This window comes from Gallus gallus, chromosome 1, assembly GCF_016699485.2.
Source record: "Gallus gallus isolate bGalGal1 chromosome 1, bGalGal1.mat.broiler.GRCg7b, whole genome shotgun sequence".
Lineage (NCBI taxonomy): Eukaryota > Metazoa > Chordata > Aves > Galliformes > Phasianidae > Gallus > Gallus gallus.
The window spans coordinates 66,957,659-66,982,410 of record NC_052532.1 but is presented as its reverse complement, the minus strand read 5'-3'; the positions used below and the strand labels follow the sequence as shown (position 1 = coordinate 66,982,410).

General features: G+C 38.8%; 1 protein-coding gene across 10 annotated transcripts in view; it reads right to left on the bottom strand.

Moving 5' to 3' along the window:
- Positions 1–24,752, bottom strand: part of ABCC9 (ATP binding cassette subfamily C member 9) — a 75,166-nt gene that overhangs the window by 16,782 nt on the left and 33,632 nt on the right. For 9 of the 10 annotated variants that reach the window (XM_015291558.4, XM_015291589.4, XM_040705632.2 and 6 more), the window contains 13 exons: positions 23,841–23,946; positions 18,480–18,518; positions 16,716–16,817; positions 15,279–15,363; positions 13,857–13,937; positions 12,779–12,916; positions 12,152–12,277; positions 11,503–11,599; positions 9,614–9,858; positions 8,531–8,679; positions 8,307–8,376; positions 7,357–7,514; positions 1,393–1,485 (listed from right to left, as the gene is read on the bottom strand). In XM_015291558.4, the coding sequence (XP_015147044.2) occupies positions 1,393–1,485; positions 7,357–7,514; positions 8,307–8,376; positions 8,531–8,679; positions 9,614–9,858; positions 11,503–11,599; positions 12,152–12,277; positions 12,779–12,916; positions 13,857–13,937; positions 15,279–15,363; positions 16,716–16,817; positions 18,480–18,518; positions 23,841–23,946 (1,489 nt within the window). The remainder of the gene's footprint in view (positions 1–1,392; positions 1,486–7,356; positions 7,515–8,306; positions 8,377–8,530; positions 8,680–9,613; positions 9,859–11,502; positions 11,600–12,151; positions 12,278–12,778; positions 12,917–13,856; positions 13,938–15,278; positions 15,364–16,715; positions 16,818–18,479; positions 18,519–23,840; positions 23,947–24,752) is intronic. The other variant, XM_015291598.4, reaches the window with a different exon arrangement.

The following is a 24,752-nucleotide window of genomic DNA, read 5'->3' as shown; positions in this document are numbered from 1 at the left end:
AGGAGCACAGACGGGGAAATGAAATGGTGTTGGTTTCCACCAGAGCTTCATGGAAAACTCAGGTGATGGTTATGATGCCTACTCATTTTCTAAGACTGTGTTTTACTCTCTGCCACCCAAGCTGACAGAGCTGTTTTGTAAAGTAAAGAGGAGTTGAACAACTCCCAAGAAATGATAAGGTCCTCCTCTTTCTCAATAGATAGTGTGATGAAAGGCCACTCTAAATGTCTTGAGAAGCACTCAGAACACATCAACATCAGGCTTTAATTATGAATTACTGGTTTAATACTCCATTCTGATTGATACATCTTGTTAAACCATTTTTTGTTGATTACTGTGTACAGGGCAAATATGTTTGCTTGTCCTACCACAGTCCTTTCTGCAGCACTCTGAACTAACAGTTCTAAAGCTAGCTTGAAGTGATGAAACAGACTAGGGAACTGTGTAATTTATTGAGAAGATGAGACTAATCATCTAGACTTTTCACTCTATCCCACATTGCACACTCTATCCCCAATTCTTTCCTGTTGGAAGTGTCATGTTATTTAAATTCAGCCTGATCAATACTGTCTAAAATGTACAAGTGCTAGTAAAGCTGGGAAAAATATCACAAGTCTCTAGTTGAGAAGAAGTGGATCTAATATGTGTATAAAGAGCACTAGTATGATCTGTTCTAGGTTGAAATTCTACTGTGTGCAGAATGAGTGCAAGTTATGCTTATCAGGGGACAACATCAAGCATGACAGAGTCATGCTAGCTGTAAAGCAGTGGATATGCAAGGAGAATTAGTCTATAATTTCTGGAACAAGTAGAAAAAATATATGCATAGACAAATAGAAATGTGTTCAGAATCTTCTGGAATTTAATATTTGAATTTGGTTGAGAAGGTTAGGTCTTAGAATATCAAGATCTCTTCTGCCATAGTTTTCCTGGAAAGCCTTTCTAGCTGCAATTTTTCTCTCCTAGTTAGCGAGTTCTGCAGTAGTGCATCCCTGCCTGAGATGCAGGGTAAATACAGAAAGGTTTCAGAGGCATTTGGATAACACAGCTTGTAAGATACAGCACAAATATTGGAGAAGTGATGCCAGTGCCTGCCCTGCAAAGTAGTTTCCTATTGTCCAAGTAAGGCACGGTTAAACTAAACATCTTAAAAGTTTAAATAACATATCCTAAAAATGTTATCATCTTTAATTCAGTAGAAACCAATGCAGATACTTATTATGTTGCTGACCACATGCACAAGTGTTTAGAGGTGTAGCAAAACAATAAAACAAACCCTGCTACCCTTTTATAAGGTTGCTTCAAGTCTACCAAATAAGTTGCCCTCTGACATGCTTCAAGCAAGCTACATGAGTCAGAGCAGAACCCAAGCTTCTCTCTGATCATTTTCACCTGAATGCTCTGATGGTGGTAAGGCCTTCAGCTGTTTCAGAGAAATGACAGAGTAACGGTAGCAGGGTGCTGTCATCAAGTTCCTGGAGGTCCCTGGGGCAGGAAAACAAAACGGCTGCTGTTACATCTCTGTCCATAGAAAAAAATTGTCATAATGGACAACAATTAACACTTTATGTATTGTACATATTCTTTTCAGAATTGCACAAGTTACAATTCCTATAGTGTAGAAACCAGCAAAGAAATCTCACATTTCTCTTTTGCTACAGAAGACTTTTGCAGATGACACCAAGTTGGCAGGAAGTGTTGATCTGCCTGAGGGTAGCAAGGCCCTACAGAGGGATCTGGACAGGGTGGACTGCTCGGCTGAAGCCAATGGGATGAGATTCAGCAAGGCCAAGTGCCAGGTGCTGCACTAAGGCCACAGCAACCCCAGGCAACCCTACAGGCTTGGGGCAGAGTGGCTGGAAGACTGTGTAGAGGAAACGGACCTGGGGGTATTGGTTGATGCTCAGCTGAACATGAGCCAGCAGTGTGCCCAGGTGGCCAAGAAGGCCAATGGCATCCTGGCTTGTATCAGAAACAGTGCAGCCAGCAGAAGCAGGGAGGTGGTTGTCCCCCTGTACTCAGCATTGGTGAGGCCGCACCTTGACTACTGTGTTCAGTTTTGGGCCCCTCACTGCAAGAAAGATATTGAGGCCCTGGAGCGTGTCCAGAGAAGGGCAATGAAGCTAGTGAGGGGTCTAGAGCACAAGTCTCATGAGGAGCGGCTGAGGGAGCTGGGATTGTTTCACCTGGAGAAGGGTAGGCTCACGGGAGACCTTGTTGCTCTCTTTAACTACCTGAAGGGAGGTTGTGGTGAGCTGTGTGTCAGCCTCTTCTCTCATGTAACTAGTGATAGGACTAGAGGGAATGGCCTCAAGTTGCACTAGGGGAGATTCAGGCTGTATGTTAGGAAATACTGCTTTTCCAAAAGTGTGGTCAGGCACTGGAATGGGCTGCCCAGGGTGGTGGTGGAGTCACCGACCCTGTTGGTGTTGAAGTAATGTTTAGATGTTGTGTTGAGGAACATGGTTTAGTGGGAAAAACTGGTGATATGTGAGCGGTTGGACTGGATGATCTTGTAGGCCTTTTCCAACCTTGGTGATTCTATGATTCTATGAATCACCTCCCTGCCATCTCCGTGGCTCCAGTCTTTGGCCACAGCTGAGCTTCTTTTGTCAGCAACATGAGCAGCTGTCTCCTGGCTAAAACCCTGCTGTCAATTATAGCCAGCAACTAGCAACTTTTACTCTCAAACATTCTAGTTTATGAATATAATTAATATAACCAGCTCAGAACAGTTTGAAACTTCATAGCACGTTATCTGTGGCTCTTACGTCAGGTATAAAACAGAGCTTGTATATCTGCAAGCTCATCTATTTCATTGTAAGCATATAACTTGGCCTGACAAAGATAATGCTTTTCCAAGTAAACCTTTCCTCATTTTCAATATCTGTAAGTACAAAAACATGCTGAACATAAAATATGGCAAAGTAAAACTGATCTAACTGTAGTGTTAATATTGCCCCATTGGTTGAAATAGAGATAGCACCAGTAGAGAAAAGATATGAATGAGAAACGAACTTCCTTATTCTCAAAACCTGAATACAGCAATGGTGTTTAAGTCTGAAAGTTCCAGTCTCCTGCAACAAGAATGTTTTCTAAGGCACAGAGACAAATACATCTTTCTTTAACACACTACTGTTGGCATACCAGCCAGCTGTAGAAGTATAAACAGAACAGAGGCCAGAGCATTAGATATTTAAACTCCTTATTAAAATACTACTATGTTTGCACACTGTATTAGATAGGCCAGCAGAAATAACTGCTCCATGATGCTGAATGTTACAATATACAGAACTGAATTTGCTGCTTATGTTTTGATGGCAAATATGCTCTATTTCAGATTTATGATGGAAAATACACAGACGGTTTTGAGAGATGTAATGGAAAAATACAAGAAAGAGTCAAAGTGCTGTAAGAAATACTGTAAATATTTGCATTTCTAAAAATCAGTGAAGCTTATATGTCTGGAAAGTACTGCATGCAAGTATGTTATAAATACTGGACTAAGCTATTCATTCATCCTCCATTTCCCAGGAATATATTTTCTACAAATAACCATTGCATTTATTCATTTCTATCACAAAGTGAAAGAACACAACAAAAACTTATATGCCTTGGAAGCGATTTAGAATAATTTCATTTAAAAGCACTTTTTAAAAAGCACTTCTTGATGCATGTTTTCCCAGAAAACTGTAGGGAGATAAAATGAACGAGGTTGTTACAGACTTGCAACTGCAGAGCCAAAGGATGCATATGTGTGTGTGCTGCCCAGCAGGGGTAACCAAATTCTTGCTGGCTTGTATGTTGTGACTATCAATATAGCTTGTGGAAAAACCATGTCTGGAGATGGATGGAAAGTTTACTCTCCTAAATAAAATCACAGAGAGAAAACATAGTACATTCTGGGGGCCTAAGACATCAGGCTTTGTTTCCTCTTATGAATTTTAAGTAAGAAATTTAAACAATGTACACTGCTTTGTGTAGAAGGACAGGGTGACACTCAGAAGATCATAATGGATTTATGAATGAAATCCAGGTTTCCTGGTTCCTTAGCCACCTTGAGTCTGGTTGGTCTGCCCTGCATAGCATTAATTCAGAAACACAGGGAGGAAAGAACAAGGTTTCAAAAAAATCTTAAACAAATTAAGCAAATTATTTCAGAAATAAACAGTTTGTATTTTATCAATTCTGATATTATGGTGTTTTCTTATGAAAAAACATCCTTGGAAATTCTGAGAAAAGCTGGAGACAAGTAGTCTACAGTGAAGCTAAATTACTGGTATGCTGCTTGATGCTCCAGCTGATTCACTGATTTAAAAATCAGAAATAACTGGCACAATTCTTCCTCAGGCTACCTAAATAGGAAATCAGCTGTACTGGAACATTCAGTTGAAAATCACTGTCTCTCTTAGATAGATGCTACAGAACAAGTTAATGCTTTACCATGTACCTCCTGTGGATACAGGGTCTGCAGTGACAGATGCTGTCTGGTAGGTCATTCTGGCTTCCATGCATTTTATGTCAGCAGGCACCTTGATGTGCATTTTTAAGTATCAGAAAGGGGAGTAAAGCCAGCCAGACATCTGGCTTATCAAAAAAAGAAAATGAAACATGACTGAATGAATTTAAGAGAAAAACCTTTGAATGACTTGCTTAAGATGTGTTAATAAGCTATACATCGGCACTAAAAACAGAACTCTGAGACTCTTCTTGCTGCAACTGTGTACTCTTTAAAACCAGCCAAACCGTTCAGACTTTGAATTGTTCAGGAGACTAGTAGGAAGAGTCCCCTGGGGTTCAGTCTTAGAGAGTAAAGGGGTACAAGATGGCCGGTTGCTCTTCAAGAAGGAAGTCTTAAAGGCGCAGGAGCAGGCTGTCCCCCTGAGCCGCAAAATGAGCCAGAGCAGAAGAAGACCGGCGTGGATGAATAGGGAACTATTCTTGAGGCTCCAGGAGAAAAAGAGAATCTACCTCCTCTGGAAGAAGGGACGGGCAACCCGGAAAGAATACAAAGAAGTTGTTAAGATGTGCAGGGAGAAAATCAGAAAGGCAAAAGCTCAGCTTGAACTCAACTTGGCTGCTGGGGTAAAAGGGAACAAGAAACTCTTTTACAAGTATATCAACAGTAAGAGGAGGACCAGGGAGAATCTCCCTTCTTTACTGGATGAAGCTGAGAATGTCACCACTGAGGATAAGGAAAAGGCAGACATTCTGAATGCCTTCTTTACATCTGTCTTTAAAAGTCAGACCAGTTATCCTCAGGTTTCTCCACTCTCTGACCTGGCAGTCTTGGCTGGGGAGCAGACTAAACCCCCACAATTCAGGAGGAAACAGTCAGAGACCTGCTACTCCAACTGGACTGCCACAAGTCCATGGGATCGGATGAGATTCACCCGAGAGTGCTGAGGGAACTGGCAGAGGTGATAGCCGAGCCGCTTTCCGTCATCTATCAGCGCTCCTTGTTGACGGGTGAGGTCCCAGAAGACTGGAGACTTGCCACTGTGACTCCCATCTACAAGAGGGGCTGCAGGGAGGATCTGGGGAACTACAGGCCTGTTAGCCTGACCTCGGTGCTGGGGAAGATTATGGAGCAGATTGTCTTGAGGGAGATCATGAGGCATGTGCAGAACAACCAGGGGATCAGGCCTAGCCAGCATGGGTTCATGAAGGGCAGGTCCTGCTTGACCAACCTGATCTCCTTCTATGATCTAGTGACCCGTCTGGTGGATGAGGGAAAGGCTGTTGATGTGGTCTACCTAGACTTCAGCAAAGCCTTTGACACTGTCTCCCAAAGTATTCTCCTGCAGAAGCTGGCAGTCCGTGGCTTGGACAGATACACTCTTGGCTGGGTAAGGAACTGGCTGGAGGGCCGGGCCCACAGAGTGGTGGTGAATGGAGTTAAATCCAGCTGGCGACCGGTCACGAGTGGTGTTCCTCAGGCATTGGTGCTGGGGCCTGTCCTGTTTAATATCTTTATTGACGACTTGGATGAGGGCATTGAGTGCACCCTCAGTAAGTTTGCAGATGACACCAAGCTGGCTGGAAGTGTTGATCTGCCTGAGGGTAGCGAGGTCCTACAGAAGGATCTGGATAGGCTGGATAGCCGGGCTGAAGCCAATGGGATGGGATTCAACAAGACTAAATGCCAGGTCCTGCAATTTGGCCACAGCAACCCCAGGCAACCCTACAGGCTTGGGGCAGAGTGTCTGGAAGACTGTGTAGAGGAAATGGACCTGGGAGTGCTGATTGACGCTAGACTGAACATGAGCCAGCAGTGTGCCCAGGTGGCCAAGAAGGCCAATGGCATCCTGGCTTGTATCAGAAACAGTGCAGCCAGCAGAAGCAGGGAGGTGGTTGTCCCCCTGTACTCAGCATTGGTAAGGCCGCACCTCGAGTACTGTGTCCAGCTTTGGGCCCCTCACTGCAAGAAAGACATAGAGGCCCTGGAGCGTGTCCAGAAGAGGGCAATGAAGCTGGTGAGGGGTCTGGAGCACAGGCCTTATGAAGAGCGGCTGAAGGAGCTGGGATTGTTCAATCTAGAGAAGAGGAGGCTCAGGGGAGACCTTATTGCTCTCTATAACTACCTGAAGGGAGGTTGCAGTGAGCTGTGTGTCAGCCTCTTCTCTTGTGTGACTAGTGATAAGACTAGAGGGAATGGCTTCAAGCTGTGCCAGGGAAGATTCAGGCTGGACATCAGGAAATACTGCTTCTCTGAAAGGGTGGTCAGGCACTGGAATGGGCTGCCCAGAGAGGTGGTGGAGTCACCGAGCCTGGTGGTGTTTAAAGAGCATTTGGATGTTGTGTCAAGGGACATGGTTTAGTGAGAACCATTGGTGAAGGGTGAATGGTTGGACTGGATGATCCTGTGGGTCTTTTCCAACCTTAGCGATTCCATGATTCTATGATTCTATGATTCTGAATATGAGATGTTGCTGTACAGTAGAAATGATGTTCTGCAGAATTTTTTCCAATATAAAGAAGAAGCAATGACTGACATTAATCTAGGAAGTTATTTTCCACTCTCTACTGACTCTCAAAAGATCAAAGCAAAGCTTTGACCACCTGTAAGCTGTCTCAGTTGACTATCAAAATTCATGCTCATTGGTCTCCGTAGTGAATAGTGTACACAACTGAAGCAACTAGTTACTTCCCAAAATACTCTATTATTTGTCATCAAGTCAGCTGGAAATATCGTCTAACTTATGGCGCAAATTCAAACTTCAGAATCAGATACCAGACACCATGGTCACTATGACAATTTATCCTTATACTAGTTCCAAAAACATCACATTCCTACACAATTCTTATGTATCAACTTTATAAAAGAAATTTTTGGGTCACTTTTTTAGTACATACTTGGAAGCAACTCTGAAGTATTTCTGGATGAAGTAAAATGCTATTCCAAGTGGCATGAGGGCGACAAGGAACCATGGAGTGGCATATGAGATCATTCCAATGGCTGATAGACAGAGTAAGGTGGACCGGGTAAGAGACTCCAGGGTAGGAGGAATGTGCTAGAGCAAAAAGAAAAACACGTATAAGACCAAAACAAACAAACAAGCAAACAAACAAACAAAAAACCCTAATAGTACCACGATATGCTTTTTCCTATACAGTGCCAAAGGGAAAGTGGAATATTTCTATAGGTTCATTGATTCTTGCCTTATACCAGGAGCCTGAACGTGCAGAAGTTAAAAAGCAACTTAGTAGTTCTTTTTCTAGAGGTCAATATTCCAAAGACCATTTCCATCTCAATTATATAATAGAGAAGAAAGTGAATATTGACTTACCAAATATTTAGAGAAACAGCATACAGTTTCACAGAATCTCTCAATTTTACTTTCATATTCCCATCACTTATATTCTAGATTGTTGCTCACTCATATGTTTTGATAAATAGACATATTGAAAGTATCCATCCCTTTACCTGAGTGCTCCAAATTCATATATGATACTGCCACAATGGGCCATTTACTTATCTCACATGTACTCCTCATAGTAAAAGTAATATTCTATTCTCTGTTTTCCTGATTTGAACCCCAAATCTGGTGTTTTGCTAATCCAGTTCCCTTAACAGAACAACTAATCTGTTTTTGAAGAAATTAAGAACTAAGATCTCCTACCACTTTTAATTAGTGGCATGCCCTCAGTACTACAGATATGCAAACAGTTTTTATTTTGAATTTGTCTATTACCATTTCCAGAGCTTTTACTTGCTATGTTTTTCTCTAATTAATATCTTAATATGTTATCTTATTCACTTACAAAGCCAAGATATAATAAATAGAATATATTGATACGTCTACCTGATCAATTATATTTGTATCAGCAGAAAAGCGATTTAGAATTAGCCCCAGTGGAGTCATATCAAAGAACCTGTGGAACAAATTAAAAGCAAAAAGTTATCTGATTTGGAATTCCAGTTTTGGATAAAAGTCTTGGTCAGGCAAAACACAAGGCTGTGTACAGACATTTTCTAAAGATAAGCAATAAGAATACATGTGCGGGGGTAGTGTTATTTTTGCTGTACCTGATTGGTCCAAGGATGATTTTATTGAGGAGATTATGATGTAGATTTTTGGCTGCTGTGAGGCCCATCCACTCCACAGTCAGAGATGTGATGAGACATAGGACAATCCCTGCTCCAGAGAGGATGCCGAAGACAGCTACATGGTAAGTCTAATAAAATGACAAAGACATCAGACATAGATGTAAATACAAGCATTTTTTCTGCTATAAAATTCCCAAGGTACTGCTCTTTGGAACTACTACCTTGTACCAAATAGCTGATATGCCATATTGCAAATACCTTGTGATTATATTTTTATCATTATGGGGGAAATAAAAGAGCTGTCATGGAACCAAAATACATCAAGTTCACATAATTAGAATATCTGGCAGTTCCAAGATCTCTCAAACTACTGATAAGTATCCTTCAAGACCTTGAAGTGATAAAACCATGAAGATAGACTAGCTGGGTAAATACAAAAGTATATGAATCGTTAGCCAAGAAACTCAGACAAACAGAGTAGAAGCTCTCAAGAACTGAGGCACTTTGGAGACTTTGGAAACTTCTGCATTGTTAAATTCAAGCACTACTAAAATTCCCAGAGCAAATTCCTAATTAATCTGCCAGGGCTATAACACACATAAGACTTCCAAAAGATTGCCAAATGGATTTTGATAAGATATTTGTAGACTAGTCAAATTTACAGCAATAAACATATCCTGTCTAAGTAGTACATCTGAGGACTTTTTTTTTTTTTTTTTTTGGACATAAGTGGATAGTTACTACTTAGAAAAATGAAGTAATTGACATAGGTATTAAAAAATCCAGATGAAAAAGTTTGGTATGAGATTGCTCATTCTTCAACCATTTTTCTAACCTCAAACCTGCTTTTGGTTCATTTTTCTCATTTTGAAAAGACTGATAAAATTTGAATTGCCTCATATTTTTGCATAAGTTATTCATTCACTGTATCTAATAATTGATTTTATGATATCTGTCTTTCCAGTCCAATTGGTTTTGACTTAACAGTAAATAATTACTTTAGAACATTTTCTCTCTCATTTTACAATTATTTTTTTCTGTCAGCTCCAAAGTATGACCCACCTTTCCTGTGTTCTGAACATCAGCATTCCCGAATTCCTTTCTGTTGTCTGTGGACGTCCATGTAGCAAGCCAATAATCTATAGCCACTATAACTGAGTGTTTCAACAACTTTGAGAAAATCATCAGAAAGAGCAAGAAAAATCCTCCAGAAGTTAGATATCTCCAGCAGGTTTTCCATGGCATCTTTGTCCTGAGCCTCAAGACGGTTGACATGTTATCATCTTCATCTTCTTCCTCTTCTTCCTCTGTGACTCGGATATTTGATCAAGTTAGCTTGGATTCAGTACAATTACATATGGTTTTACAGTATGTGGTTGACATTTTTTCTTTGAATTTTACTTCTTAATGGCAAAATTCAATTTGTCATGTGAAAAGTGAAAATGCTCTAGACATATCTTCTTAAGACTTCCCGTATGCTCTTTAAGTAATCCATAGTAATCTAAGTAATCTTTGACAAGTTACAGTTTTGCTAATCAAATATTTTTATAACTCAAGTCTTCAGTACTGACTGTATTAATAGTAGAGATGTGGTCTTTTCCAACCAGTTCTGCTGCTTTTATTTTACTGTCAGTCAAATTCTTTGGGTTACATGCAAGACTACAGAAAGCTCACTCAAGTTTTCCAATCAAGAGGCTCTGTCATCTGTTGCATTTTTGTCTATTTAAAAGAGCGTAGATTTAGGATTGATGTTTCTTCTAGGCCTACCATTGACTGTATAATTGTTTTCACATCATATAAAATACAATTGATGCTAGACTTCTGCTATGGGAAATATATATTTCATATGTGCATAAATATTACAGTTTATATTTTCTCAAAATAAAAAGAATATGCATCTGACAATTTTGCAGGCCACATTTAGGAAAGAGAAATGATTAACTGCTCTTGCTTGATAGCTGTAAACTAACAGTAAATGCAACTCTTGGCAGCCCTAAGCTGACATACAATTTACGTCTAACTTTGAACACTAAAAATGAATCAGCAGGTATTTTCTTGGAAGTTATTATTATTATACACTTTTGAAAACTGTATACTTCTTGGTACACAGAGACTTTATATACTTTCCATAGGTCTCATAATAAGTATGGGTGACCTAGAACGTATTGTCAGGTTGTGTTTTAGCCCTGAAGTTACTGATGTGTGTTTTATAATCTTAACAATGTCTAATTTTTGTAGGCATTCTATGGACACATCTTTTTTCCACTGTGTTTTCTATCTCATTCCACAAAGAGATAATGGCTTCCAGTTTCTGACATTAGGTTGCTGGCAAGGCTTTCCTGTACAGAGGAGCTTGAAAATGACCTCAATTGAAACTCCTCCAAGCATTCAAGTGATAAAGTGTACTGATGATTGCACATAGTAAGAGGTGTTCTGCTCAGATCTGCCAAAGAAATAAGAAGACCCTGTAATATTTCCATCTCAAGGACTTTGGTATCCAGCTCTGCCTATTGCACAGGGATTGGGAATCTCTTCAAAATGCAGCTGTCCAAACCCCAGAGACCCATGACCTAAATGGCAATCTATCATGAATTTTGCCAGATTAAACACAAGGACACAATAAAGAGCCTGCAAATAGCCAATCTGCATTCTGCAGTCATTCCAGCCAACACTGCCACGAGACTCCCTGTGATTAATGTTCCTATTAAGAGAAAGCCTGTAGTTCACCTTTTCTTTTCCCTGGCACCAGTTTTTTAGAACTAATTACTCCATTTACACCTGGTGTGGCATCCCAAGCATGTTCTTGATGGCTTGTGTTGCCACCTGCTCTCTCCAGCCTCTCCCCAGCTTCTTCCTATTTTATTGCTACGAATTGCCAGGTTTGGATAATCAAGTGGGAAGGCAATGATATACACAATAATAGAATAAATAAACAAAATGATAAAACATACCTTCATCCTCATCTTCCAGTTGTGCTTTGGATTCCCTGGGGTACATGGCCCTCCTAAGAGTTTTTCTCTCCAGGGTAGTCTGGTCAGCTTCCATATCCTGTAATAAGAAAACTTAAAGGTATAAATAAGAAATAAACAATATAGATAAGAGAGCTGTCTGCCACTGTGTTAGCACTAACATTAACCTCAGAGACTTTATTTGGACCAGTTAGGCCACAGAATACAAAGGCACAGTATTTTAGGATTTATCTTTCAGAAAATCCCTCTTTGTCCACTTTCTTCCTTCTCTTTTCCTTGCTCATTCTGGTAATGATAAAACCTTTTAGAATAGTTCTTAGGGAGTCCTAAGATTATGAGAATAATAGAACATAAGGCTAAGAAAGAATTTAGGAAATCCCTTAGCCTGCCCCTTGCTGAAAAAGATCAGTTTAGTACAACATTCCAAAAAGATGTTAGCCTAATGTGTTCTTAAAAACCGCTCATGATGGATGTACCACACACTTCCCAGACAATCTATTCCAGTCCTTTAAGCTCCTCACAGTTCACGTATTTTTTTCTTACTGCTTAGCTTAAAACTTGCTTCCTGACATGTTAAGATTTATTTTGAAATTAACTGAAAAATATTTCCTTGCCATCCTTGCCTATTTACCTTTTCCAATTCTTGATCTTGGCGATTCATCAAAGTTTTCCAGTGTTCATAGAGCTCAACGTCATTGTTTTGGATATCCTTTAGAGTCCCTTCCCTGAGCACCATTCCATCCTTCATTGCTATGATCTAGGGAAAAAGCATCCCATAGGTCTACTCAGCAACATATATATCATAATCACCGATGTGGATTTTACGAGACATGTCTTAGAATCGGTGACATTACCATTATGCACATTTCGGTATTGATTGTATTCAATGTTTAATAATACTTTTTAAAGTTTGTTGACATAGCTCATAAACTGAAACTTCTATAAGCCAAGCTTATCTGTACTTGTAAAAAAACACGGATAAATCATAATAAGTTATAGTCATGATTGCAACTGAGTCACAATTCTCTGGTGGCTTCAATCAAAAAAAGAAAAAATAGTAAAAATAAAATGTTTCTTCTATTGTAACATTCATATTTTGTAATGTTGCAGTTAGACGCATGATATATAGAAATATATATAGAACTAAGGGGAGACTCAATTACCAAAAGCAGTAGTAGACCTGTTAAGCACATACAGTGCTAACTTCGAATGTATGTTGTTCATTACCAAATCTGCACCATGATATCTCTTCCCTTACCCAATCAGCATGTGGTAGATACTGTAACTTATGTGTCACCAGAACAAGAGTCCTCTTGTCTTCTTGAAGAAACTTCAAAATCCCTTCCTGCATTAAATGATCACTTAAGTGAATGTCCAGAGCAGAGAATGGGTCATCCTGCAATCAAATGAAAAAATAATAATAATACGACTTTACAAAATGTATATTTATATTTTTAATTTCAATAATCCTTTTAAAATATAAAGCATCTGTAACTACTAATGTTTCAACTTTTTCTAATCACTAAGACCTAGTCAAAGGTCTGCAGGATAAGACAGTGAGCTAGAATCCATTATTCTTCAATTCATAGCAATAGACTTATTTAATTTTTTGTGTCTAGATGTCTGCAATGCTGGTGCCACAGCAACAGTGTGGAGTAAACCTGATTGGTATCACTGAATCTGAAATTTCCCGTTCAAATTTAAAAATACTGGAACCCAACGTTAGGCCTGGGCCTCATTCTGGGAAATTCACACAGTTAAGGTAAAGCTGAGTCAGGAACTACACTAATTTCACTCAAATTAAACTGTAGGTGTGGTTGGTCTTGACTTAAACTGAGTATGACCAGTAATAAAATAGTACTCAGAAGTGTAAATGCTTCTCTAAGAAGAAAAAACAAGACCCTGCATGAACTGGGACCTCCTAAAATTTCTAGCATGTCCTGGAATTAGTATCAGAGAAGGGAAAGTCTTCCTGAATCCACAGAGTTCTGCAGGAGACTGTTGAACACTCAGTCTGTTCATAGCTCAGAATTAGTTGCATTATGGCACTACTCCTAATCCAGAAATCCTGCTGATTTCAGCAGGATTATGTTGATAAAAGGTACCTCTGTGAGTGAGTAAAAGACAATACAATCCCCTCTTTCAGTGTAGATACCACCTTCATCAGTCTCCCAGTATGTTTTGATGTTGCCTCTGGTGGCTTTTTCTCTCTTATCCCCATAAGTTGGATTTTTAGTCAAATATAACTCCCTGCAGTTTTCTGAAGCTAACATAAACTTTTCTGAAGGTAAATACAAAGAATGAATTACAGCTTCGTTACAAACTTTTCATCTTACCAAGAAGACAACGTTGGTGTTCTGATAGAGTGCTCGAGCCACACAGATTCTCTGTCGCTGGCCACCACTTAAATTAATCCCCTAATGAGTATAATAGATCAGAAATACGCAACTGTGAATAAACATTATGTCAGGAATTCGAAAATGTGAGTTTTTTACAGTTATACAGTTCCAATAAAAATCAATTGGTTAGTCAAATTGCTAATCCTGTTGATAAACAAACATAATCCTCTCATAATAGTCAAAGAAAAAATGACTATTCATCAACTAATCTTGGATAAGTATGAATTATGAAGAGCTTCTCTAAGCACAGTATGCTTAGACTGCAAAATCCGACTAATACCAGCATCAAATTCTGCAAGCAAAACTTGGGAGACTAGGATCAAAATGTCACCTTGGAGATACAACTGAAAAAGGAAAAAAGATTTTCAAAATGTTGTTTAAACTGTCAATAAAATGAAAATGAAGGTGCAGCTATTTAAAAGGAGCACGTTAAGATTTTTTTTCTCTCTCTGCTTTTCAAGAGCTTCTCAACCATTAAAATGGCACTTTTGCTTCAGGCATGTCTACCCTATAATTAAAGATGAAGTGCCTGCCACTCATGCATGACCCTGAGCTGTTAGTAAACTTGTTAGCTTTTGTACTGAGACCTGTGCTGTAGCTGTACAGGGCTCAGTCTGGTGTAGATGCTCAAGTATTTAACAAAGTATGTTCAATCAAGCTATATATGGCCATGTATGCATTGTTGGGATACCAGAATTAGCTTTTTAAAATAAACTCATTCACACACATTCAGACTACAGCTGAGATGGGCTTGACAAGATTTTGGGAATAAAGCTCTCCGGGCTTAAGATCAGTGCCAAGTAACCCTATTTTCCTGTAGGACCAAACACACAGTATAAACCTTCTTCACGTGGTCTCGCAACAGCAGCACTCTGCTATACCAACATGCTGCTATAAAAGGGCCATTTCCCCCCTTACTTTAAAGCCTATTTATTCTGTTACTGATGGCTAGATTTGTAGGTTTGTTACACAGTGAACAATAAACTCACTGAAATAACTCCAGTATAAATCTTTCCCAATTTTCTTATAAAGTCTGCCCAAACCTCTTCCCTTGAGGATCTCTGCTTTCCACAACGTATTGAAACATGCAGTGTAGTCATACCATGGCACAACAAAAAGCAATATATGCAAAATATAGGAGAAAAATGTGATCTCTTAAACAAAAGCCATTGTTTAAATTTACTCCTGTCCTGTCCAGATAAGAGATCACAAAACAATATTGTCTAGTGTCGTAACACCTTTTTCAGTGTCATGACTCCTAGAACACTGTAGTAGCTAATAAAGAACAGATGAGTAGCATCAGGGGGACTCTTCTTAACACACAGACTAAGCAAATATGAAAGCCTTCAGGTTATTTACCCTTTCTCCAATTTCTGTCTGATCACCAAATGGTAGTAAGTCAATGTCAGGCTGCAGAGAACACGCATCTGTAACAGCTTTGTACCTACAAAACCAATATGACCATTACAATTACTTAACCAGCCACATACTTCATTAACAGAAAAACCCTCCAGCTCAAATTTCCTGCTAAGTTACTATGGCTCCATGATATTTGGATAATTGCAAAAATAAGTAAGTCAAAAACACTGTAAAAACTCACATACGTATTTATTGGAGATCTTTGTTGGCAAGGTTACTTTTTAAAGATTCAGTTACTTCAATTACTGACTACATTCTTCCTCACCACTGAGCAGTTTTGTTGGACTCTGGAGTATTTGAAGGCATTTTTCAGTGAGTTATTTTTCTTCCCCTTTTAGGTGCCTCTTCATTTGCTTCAGTGTGATATTAAAGGGCAAAGTATCCTTACAGTGCTTCTGATCTTTCCAAAATCAGAAAACCACTCATAAGTATTTGAAATTTGTTGTGAAGTTGCTAGGCTTGTGGGGTATCTCAGGTCATCTGAGATCAGAATATTTGGGTGGTGTAATTCAGCTTTTCTCCTTTGATATGAATGAAGTTAGGCCGATGAACTAGCTGAAGAATCTAGTCCCTGACATTTTGGAAGCCTATCTGGATTTTGAGACATTTCTTAACTTTTATTAAGTGGGAATGGAACCAAGCAGCTTATCAAAGAAAACACTGAGAGGAATGAAATGTATTTTTAAGAATTTAAAACAAAGAGAGTATTGCTTTTGTTTTACTGAAGTCATTTTTTCCACTGCATTTGTTAGCTGGCCTTTTTGGAAGGACATATGACACAAGTACTGGGCAGGCAGAACAGAAACCAACAGAAACCACACCACACCTTTTACACTCCCTTCTCCTGTACTTCCATAGGAAGAATTAAGGTTATTTCCTGGAGGCACCCTATCTGCATATGTGCACTGTTTTTGTGAAGTGAGTGCTCCACCAATCTGATCACAGCAGGATAAGGACATAAACTCTGTGGAAACATGCCTAGTATCTCTGTTTCCAGCATCCTCTGGCAACCTCAAGCTCCATTAAAAGAAAAGGTGAGGCAGGATAAGGCCCTGGGCAGCCTGATCTAGCTGTGGTGTCCTTGTTCATTGCAGGGGAGTTGGACTAGATGGCCTTCAAAGGTCCCTTCCAACTCTAAGGATTCTATGATTCTATGATTCTAAAAATACGTCACCAGCATCCAAAGATGGGCTTCATCTCACGTAAGTTTGACTGCTTGAAAAATATACATATGGCTTCTGTTGTATCCACGAGAGCCACTTCTGCCACGTGATTCCTCACACACATCTTAGATACGCATTGCCAGAAGAAGCCAAAACCCCCAAAATGAAGCAGTCAGGGTTTATTGTTTGTTTGTGTGACTAGATTGATATTTACCTCTGTTTATTAAATGGACTCCCAAAGATAATGTTTTCCTCCACTGTTGCATTCAACAGCCATGGCTTCTGAGCTGCATAAGCCACTGAATATCTGTTTTTACTGTAGATAAATAAAGAGCATTAGGAAAAAGCAAAGCACCCACATTATGAAGTGTCTGAGAATGGGGAAATAATATGTGTTCATAAAAAATCTAGAGGAATGCATAGACAAAGTAATTGTTACAGAAGTGAAGGGAAGAACAGCAAATGAGCTGCTTTTGTTAGGGCAGCACCCACTCTCTCCCCTGGTGACGCAGTCTCTATCTTATGTTATCCCATGTACTCTATTCTACTATAAATGGCTGATACCTACCTCAATTGAGTAAATGCAATTTCAATCCAAAAGTAGATTGCAAATACTCAGAATAATTAAATTACTGAAAAAAAAAAAAATCTTTAAAAGATTCTTTTTTTTCTCCAACATTAGAATAGATAATGAAAAGGCACTGTTCAAATGTAATCAGCATACGTGACTCACTGCTTTCTGATGTTTTAGATTATTGTACCAGGCTGTGCATATGAAATACAGTTGTTTTTTTTCAGGTAATATTTTTTCCTGTAAGTCTACTAGTTGTTCAGTGACTGACATGTTACTGCTAGAGAAGACAGTTCAATACATTCTTGGAAGGAATCATTAGGCATGGTAGTGATGGGCTGATGATTGGACTTGATTATCTTAGTGGTCTTTTCCAACCTTAATGATTCTATGTTTCTACCATTACAGTATCCCAAGTACTTATCAGACTTACTTTTTAATGTGTTTGAAAACCTCATAAAATAGGTAAGAATAATGAATATTCTTTATTTCTGTCTGTTTTGCTTGTGTACTGCGGCTAAAATTTTTGTGTAATGCCAGACATTCTTCTGATATACTGAGATGTGTGAGGAAGCACTGTTAATGGCTTGTAAATCTAGACACTTATCTTTCTTTTCTTTGATTGTATTGCTTCAAACCAAATATTTGATGTACCTTTGAATGTAGGTATCTAGGATTTGCTAGTGAGAGAGAGGGTGCTCAAGTATGAGTAATAGCTGGCTAGAAGCAGTCAGTAGTATCCCAAAATTTTAGCAGTTCGTAGGCATTCAATATGGACTAGCATGAAATATGTCCTTAGGAGTGTCAGATATTAAATAATGGTGTGGGTCCCAATCACAGCTATCTGTGCCACTACTTGTTTGTCATTGATGGCACATCTTTTTGATTTAGCTTGCCTTTCTTTTAAATCTGCAGGCCATCTCACAGAAAGCAGGGCTGTAATCATAAGCTAACTTCAGCCAGACCACAGCCAGCTCTTTTTGTAGACTGTGTGCCTTGCTCCGTCACACAACTGTCAAGCTGGGTTAGCAGCAGCACAAAACCCAGTGCTGAACAGAAGATACGCACATGGGAGGGTACATGTGAAGACTTGTATCTTGAGGCCCTGTCTTGTGAGATATGGTACACAATGAGCTGCCAGTGATGTCAAATAGGAGATGGAAGTGATCAATATCTATCAAGCAAGACTTTGGCCTTTCTGAGGTTCTGGACTTCAGACTGAGGTAGTGGTACAGTGGCTGGGAAAGATTGGGATCCACTGGATTTAGCACAGTCTGCCAGTTATTTCTATAGTAAATGATTATCAACAGGAAGGAAACAGAGATGGCTGAAGGGTACAAAGATGAAAGTTCGAGAGAATTCTGAAAAATGAGTGCATTATGATACACTAAAAAATAGAGATAATACCTTCTGGATGCTTCCAAAGAAGGCTCAGATTCATTTACACTGCAAGTTATGGTAAATGGCATTTAGTAAGCAGAAAACACAGAAAATAGCTTGTTCAAGTTTTACATACAGGGGAACTGTAGTTAAGTACATATTTTAAGAATGCAACATCAGTTTTTGTGTATGTGTTTTTTTCTTTAAAGGAGAAAATAAACATGGTTCAATCAAAAGCATAGAACTTTTGGAAATACTACAGCTTTACACCTATTGTGCATAGTGGTTAATCAGGCAAACAATGTTGTTAGAAAACACATCAAAAATGAAAAATGTGTCTTATAATCTGTTCAAACTGACGTTGTTAATGTTGCATAGGCATATGAAAGGTTGACAAGCAATAAATCAGCTTCTCCGTTACACCAATGACCCTTGGAAGCTGGCAACAACTCTAATGTCAGATTTCTTCTGGACCAAAGAGGAGCTCTGCAGATATAATTCTGCAGGGTGCAGGTGACGCGTTTTTGCTTTTGAACCAAAACAAATTTTGAACAGGTTTGTAGCAGAGAGACTGCATCAAGCTACACATAGCACTGCAGTGCCTAGACTTTTCTTAAGAAGTCAGCCTCTACTTCTTAAGGATCTGATCCACGAAATACATTTTGAAGAACATGCACATTCATTGACATGAATGATTTTACAGTGTTCTATGCCCATTAATTGACTTATTAATGGTGTCAAGATCATGGAATGCCAGCCAAAGGAGTTCTAGACCAGCAATGATGCTTGCTGCCAGGAATGATGCAACTGCATCACTGCAACTGCAAAACCTTAAAAAGTAAGTTTATGCCAGGTGAGGGGAGACTGGCTAGAGAGAGAAAGGACTAAGCAAATGATATTATTGTGTTATTTGTGTCACTTAAAATAAACAACTGAATGAGCAAAACAAACAAATCCTCTCTTCACAAATCTACAAACCCTACAGATTAAATACTTTACTACTGCAACGGAAATGTCTGCTAGCCTGTTGGAATACCATAACTGCAGCTGCACTTGTAAACAGAGGATCCAAGACTTGTAGAGGGCAGAAAAATTCTAATAGCAGAGCCCTTATTGTGCCAGACTCACACAGTAAGCATCTTCCCAAAGTGCCAGAACTGAGACGTTGCTTTCTTGTGCTGCACATCAGCTCTCTAAGAACTTTGATAATTCAAGCTTCTTTAAGTGCATGCTCACTGTGTTTTCTTCATGCACCAATTGCCACAAAATATGTTAGATCAGCCCTGCCAATTATCTCAGAAGAGTCAGAGAGGCACAAAAGGAAGCACAAAACAGATATTGCTTCATAAAAGTTGGTCCTTTATCAGAGAAGCTTCTCACCTTTCTACAGTGGAAGAAAGTTAAAGGGAAGTAAAAGATGGAGACTAATGAGAGAATAAAGAGAGATCAGAAATTAGGTCAGGCCTAACAAAATAGAAAACATAAACTTCCTCTATTAAAAAAGCACAGACTTTTATACTTACAATAGTGCATTAAAATAGTGGAGAAAGAAAGGGATAATACTTTCATGAATGCATTTGGGGATGACTTCAGAAGTAAAATTTAAGAAAAAATGGGCACAAGCCCTACAAAACCCCTTACAATGCCTTACCAGTACTATGTTTGCCATGATCAGATACCTTATCTGAATGAGCAAGAACAATTTTTAGAATCTCGATTCCTTAAACTCTTTTTCCTTGGATAGACATTTTTCATTGCATGCTTGACAATTACACTTTAAATTTCTTGAATACTAAGTTCTGTGAGGACCCATGTTTTCTAATAATCTCACTAATAAACATATGCAAGGGGATTAAGTATTTGGTTTTGTGCTTTCAGTAGAATTCAGAAGAGTGATGCAATAGCAGAGCATGGGAGAGGGCTGAAACTGAAGCTTCTGAGATTTCCAGAGAGTGATGTTTCTTTGCCTGCTAGCATTAGTAATCTTTGTTCAAATTTCTTCATTTATTCAAGTATGGCTATCTATGCTGATTTTTATTCTGTACTAGGAAATATACCACAAAATGAAGTACGGTGACTTTTAGTCTGAAGTGTTAAGAAAAACCTAGCCATTTAGATTGAGCATTTTTACAATGTTTTGAACATATAAGCTGATCTATCAGAAATATATTTAAATCAAAGCTTTAAGTAAAAAAAACAAACAAACAAACAAACAAAAAAACAAACAAAAAAAAAAACACCAAAGAACATGGTTGAAGTTTTGGCAATGTGTGATAGCTCCATATATTTTAAAATAGAGTAATGCATGTCTAACCAGGCCCAGAATCCCTCAGCCTACACAATGAGTACGGAGGAGCAAAAATCACTAGGATACCATTGTAATGGTGGAAGATACAACTTCCTTTACTAATACAGGCAAGAGACCTGAGTCAAGACAAGGACTGAGCTCCACAAAAATTATATCCAGCAAATTGGAATAGTTTTTTCTTCTAGTTCCTGGAACCAAGCCAAAGCAGTAGAGCAGCACTAGTAGATATACTGACTTCAGCTACTGCCATCTATATGGCTAACAATGTATCTATCCATGGTCAATGCATTCCAGCCTTTTCTATGAGGTATAGTGGTTGCAGTCTCATGGTAGGCAGATGTACTTGGTTATCCTTCTAGGGGAATGCTGACTTTTCTTAATTTTCTTGAAGTCTTCCATAGCTAGCTTGCAGAGCAAGCCATTTGAGAGTATGCATCTTCTTCAGTAATTCTTCCGTTTTCCCTGTTTTTCATACACAGCAACCTGTTTGCACAGAAACCAGTTCAATGGACAGAAGATGTAACCCAAGTGAAAGCCTTCCACTTTGCTACTCTTCTCTGTTTATCTGTCCGAGAATAGGGTTCTGACTCTGGCTTGATGTGCATGAGAAGAATACATGTCTCTGCATAGTCCCCACATCCATCCCTTAGATCTGAAACAGGCATGGCTGAATCACTGAATCCAGATAACCTCATTCTTCAGTGTTTAAGAATTCTCTCTAGCTGATTGTTCACTGGGAAAACAAAAAGCCAGTTCCTTGTCTAACATTTGCAGTGTCTCATGTAACTGTCAAGAGCTGAGGCCTGGCCTGTAAGGTTGGTTCTGTTCATGATCTCGTGCGCACTCTCTTTCTCCAAGACCCCAGAATAATGACAACTCAGGCAATAGGATGTACAGTTCTCGCTGCAGCTAATCACAACGGCAACAGGGTATTCAAGCCTCATGATGGACTTTCACAATAATGTATTGCAGGATTGCTCCAGTATTAACGGCGGCTGAAGTCTGATACATCATTACTATACTGTATTGTTATGCCTGAATTCACCTAGACTGCACTTCATACGTGGATCAATAGCCACATTATTCATGCATGTTGAATCACATGGAGAGGGATCTAAGGGAGTAAATAGGACCCTTACTATGATTTTGTAAAGTACAGTGTCCACTTACTTAGGTAAATAACTGAGGTATTAATCTCCCTGTCAGGCAGTCTGAAATTATCAGCAAAAACCATGCTTGCATCAGCTATAACACGGTACCAAATTATAGTTTACAATGAAAAAGATACTCAGTAAGGCCTAAGATGCTTGTAAAAACTTCAGTTACTCATTTGGTTATGTGCAGACTGCTTGTCAGCTGACGCTATGATCCTACCCTCATGAACATTGTGAAGCTTCAACATTATTTAATATTCTTTATGCAGTATCTTTCAAAGATTGCTCTATTTCTCTAATCTAAGATTTCATATCCTTCCATAGGAAATGATCTGAGTCTCTCAAACACATATTAAAAAACAGTTGTGAGAATAATTTTTATGTATGCTCTTCTGATTTCTTTTTTTTTCTTAACCTACTCAGGAAAAAATCCACCTCAATGTGAGGTCAGTGTTTCCATGATGTATCTCAAAGAAATTAACCATGGCAAGTCACATATTCTTTTTTCCATCAAAGCTGAAGTTTGCATGTGACTGCACTGAAGTTAGTCTTGCCTTGGCTTCAACTACACCTACTGCTCCAGTGAGATCATACGTTTAGAATAGCTGACAGTGAAATATGGCTAGAGAACAAGAAAATGGCATGCATACTAACACAGGAAAGCAAAAATATCCAGCTTTCAACACTGCTGTAAGAAAAAAGATGACAATGCAGGTTACTTACTTTAATAAAGGGATGGGGCAAAAATAATATCAATCTCTGTGACAAAATTCATCCTTTCAATCGAAAGAGCTATTTAGGAAGAGTTTGGCTTAGTAGATTCAAGGAAACAGAACCGATCTTTAAATCCAGAGAAAAAGTCTCGAGGTTACAGCACATCTCTCCAATCTATCTAGCCTGTGCTGGAAAGGAGGTTGCTGTCTCACTTAGATGAAGTGATCTATGTCTCTACATAGATTCATTTGAATCTATGTAGAACCATAGGCCGGACTCCATCCACAATTCCCTCCTCAACAACAACTTTTTCAGAACTTTTGCTCTTTAGTATTCAGCACCCTCAGTCTGCTTTCTGTGTGCATACTGTGAAGAGTAGCACTGAAGTAAACAGGTGAGGCTTGGGAAGATATCAGGAAAGGGAGACAGCATTCCTCACATTTTATTATTTAATCCTTTTTTTTCTTTCTGCTAGTGGAGTGGTAAAATAAGCCTTTCCCATATGTTAGTACACCAAATAACACCTCTCAACTGAAGAAGCTCCAGCCTGTAATTCCCTCACTTATGTACAGTTGCAGCACAACAAAGCTGATTTCACAATCTTGGTAGGAATCCAAATCAGAGCATCAGTTTTCCTTTCACATTGGTTAACTCTACCATCCCTCCAATGCTTCTTGAAGAATCTCATTATTTGCACAACTTGAGTTGAAAGTATTATGTAAAGTGTTACTAGACAACAAACACTTCTCATGAAACACAACAGACATGAATTGCACCTTATTGTTTTTACTGCATGTTTTTTTTTTTTGCAGCAAAACCTTCACATATAATGACTACTGTAAATTAGAGCTGACTCTCGTCACAGAAGGTCATTGGATAGTATTCTGTTCTTTCTATGTAAAATATTCTTTTTATTCAGATCATCTGCTAGGGCTACTCTATTAGATATTAATTACCAGACTAGATTATTTCCCTTCCTAAGGTGCTCTACTTTACCTGCTCTGACTCTGCTCTACCTGCTCTGAGCCATGAACAAAACAGCAATGAAAAGTGTAAGTTTGCTGATGATGCTTTTCAGAGAAGATGTAGGTAATGCAAATAGGTAATTCTTTAACAAGCAGTTTCTGAGACATGAAGGTTACATTTCTCACAGCAAAATCCAACTTCTCCTTCTTTACTGAAAACAACAATTGGTAGCTATGTGATACATACTTGCTCCAGTGAACTTTTCCCTCCAGTGTCTGCATCTCTCCTAATATAGCAAGGAGAAGGGAGGACTTGCCACAGCCAACTTGACCCACAATCATTGTCATCTGCCCTATGATAATGATAAAAAACATATTGTAAAAAAAAAACATAAAACAGAAAAAAAAAAAAACACCATTCTTCTCAAGTCTATGAGACATAGCTAGATCCAATTCTACAGCACATGAGATTGCTAGCATCCACCGCGTAACCAGGCAACATTGCGTCTGTTCATCTGTGATATATACCTTAATGGAAAGTGCAGATACACACTAAGCTCCAAAAGGATGAGAATATTGCTTTGACATGTACTATCTGCAACTGAAAGATCCACTGTATTTTCTCCTTTGTTGTACTATTCCTTCTTCCCAGCACTGCTTTCCTATCTGCAGTTCCTTCCTACAGTGGCACTAGGAATTTTACAGCATTCACCATCACCACCATCATCAAAATAAAAAATAATAGTTTTCACACTTACTATTTAGGTCTTCCAAAACAAATCTGTAAATATATGGAACTCCTAGCCAAAAAAATGTTGTGGAGGCAATAACCTTAAAAGGGACAAACTGAACAACTTGAAGGATAAATTCATTAAAGATTCCTTGATAGATCACGGCATGAAGGTCAAGGAATGCAGTGAGATGAAAATAGTTCTGTACTGGGAAATTGTAATGTTGAAGAAAGGCAGGAAAAGTACACTATATCACTGCTGTGTCCTTGTACACTAACTTTTGCCTGCTGCTTGGAGCAAAATCCTGGACTAGATGGACTTGTGGTCTGAATGAATCAAGAATTCTCTCTTTTTTTTCTTTTTTTGAACTATTTTATTCAAAATAATAGTGAAATTTTCTGCAAGTATCCTTTTAGTATTTATTCTTA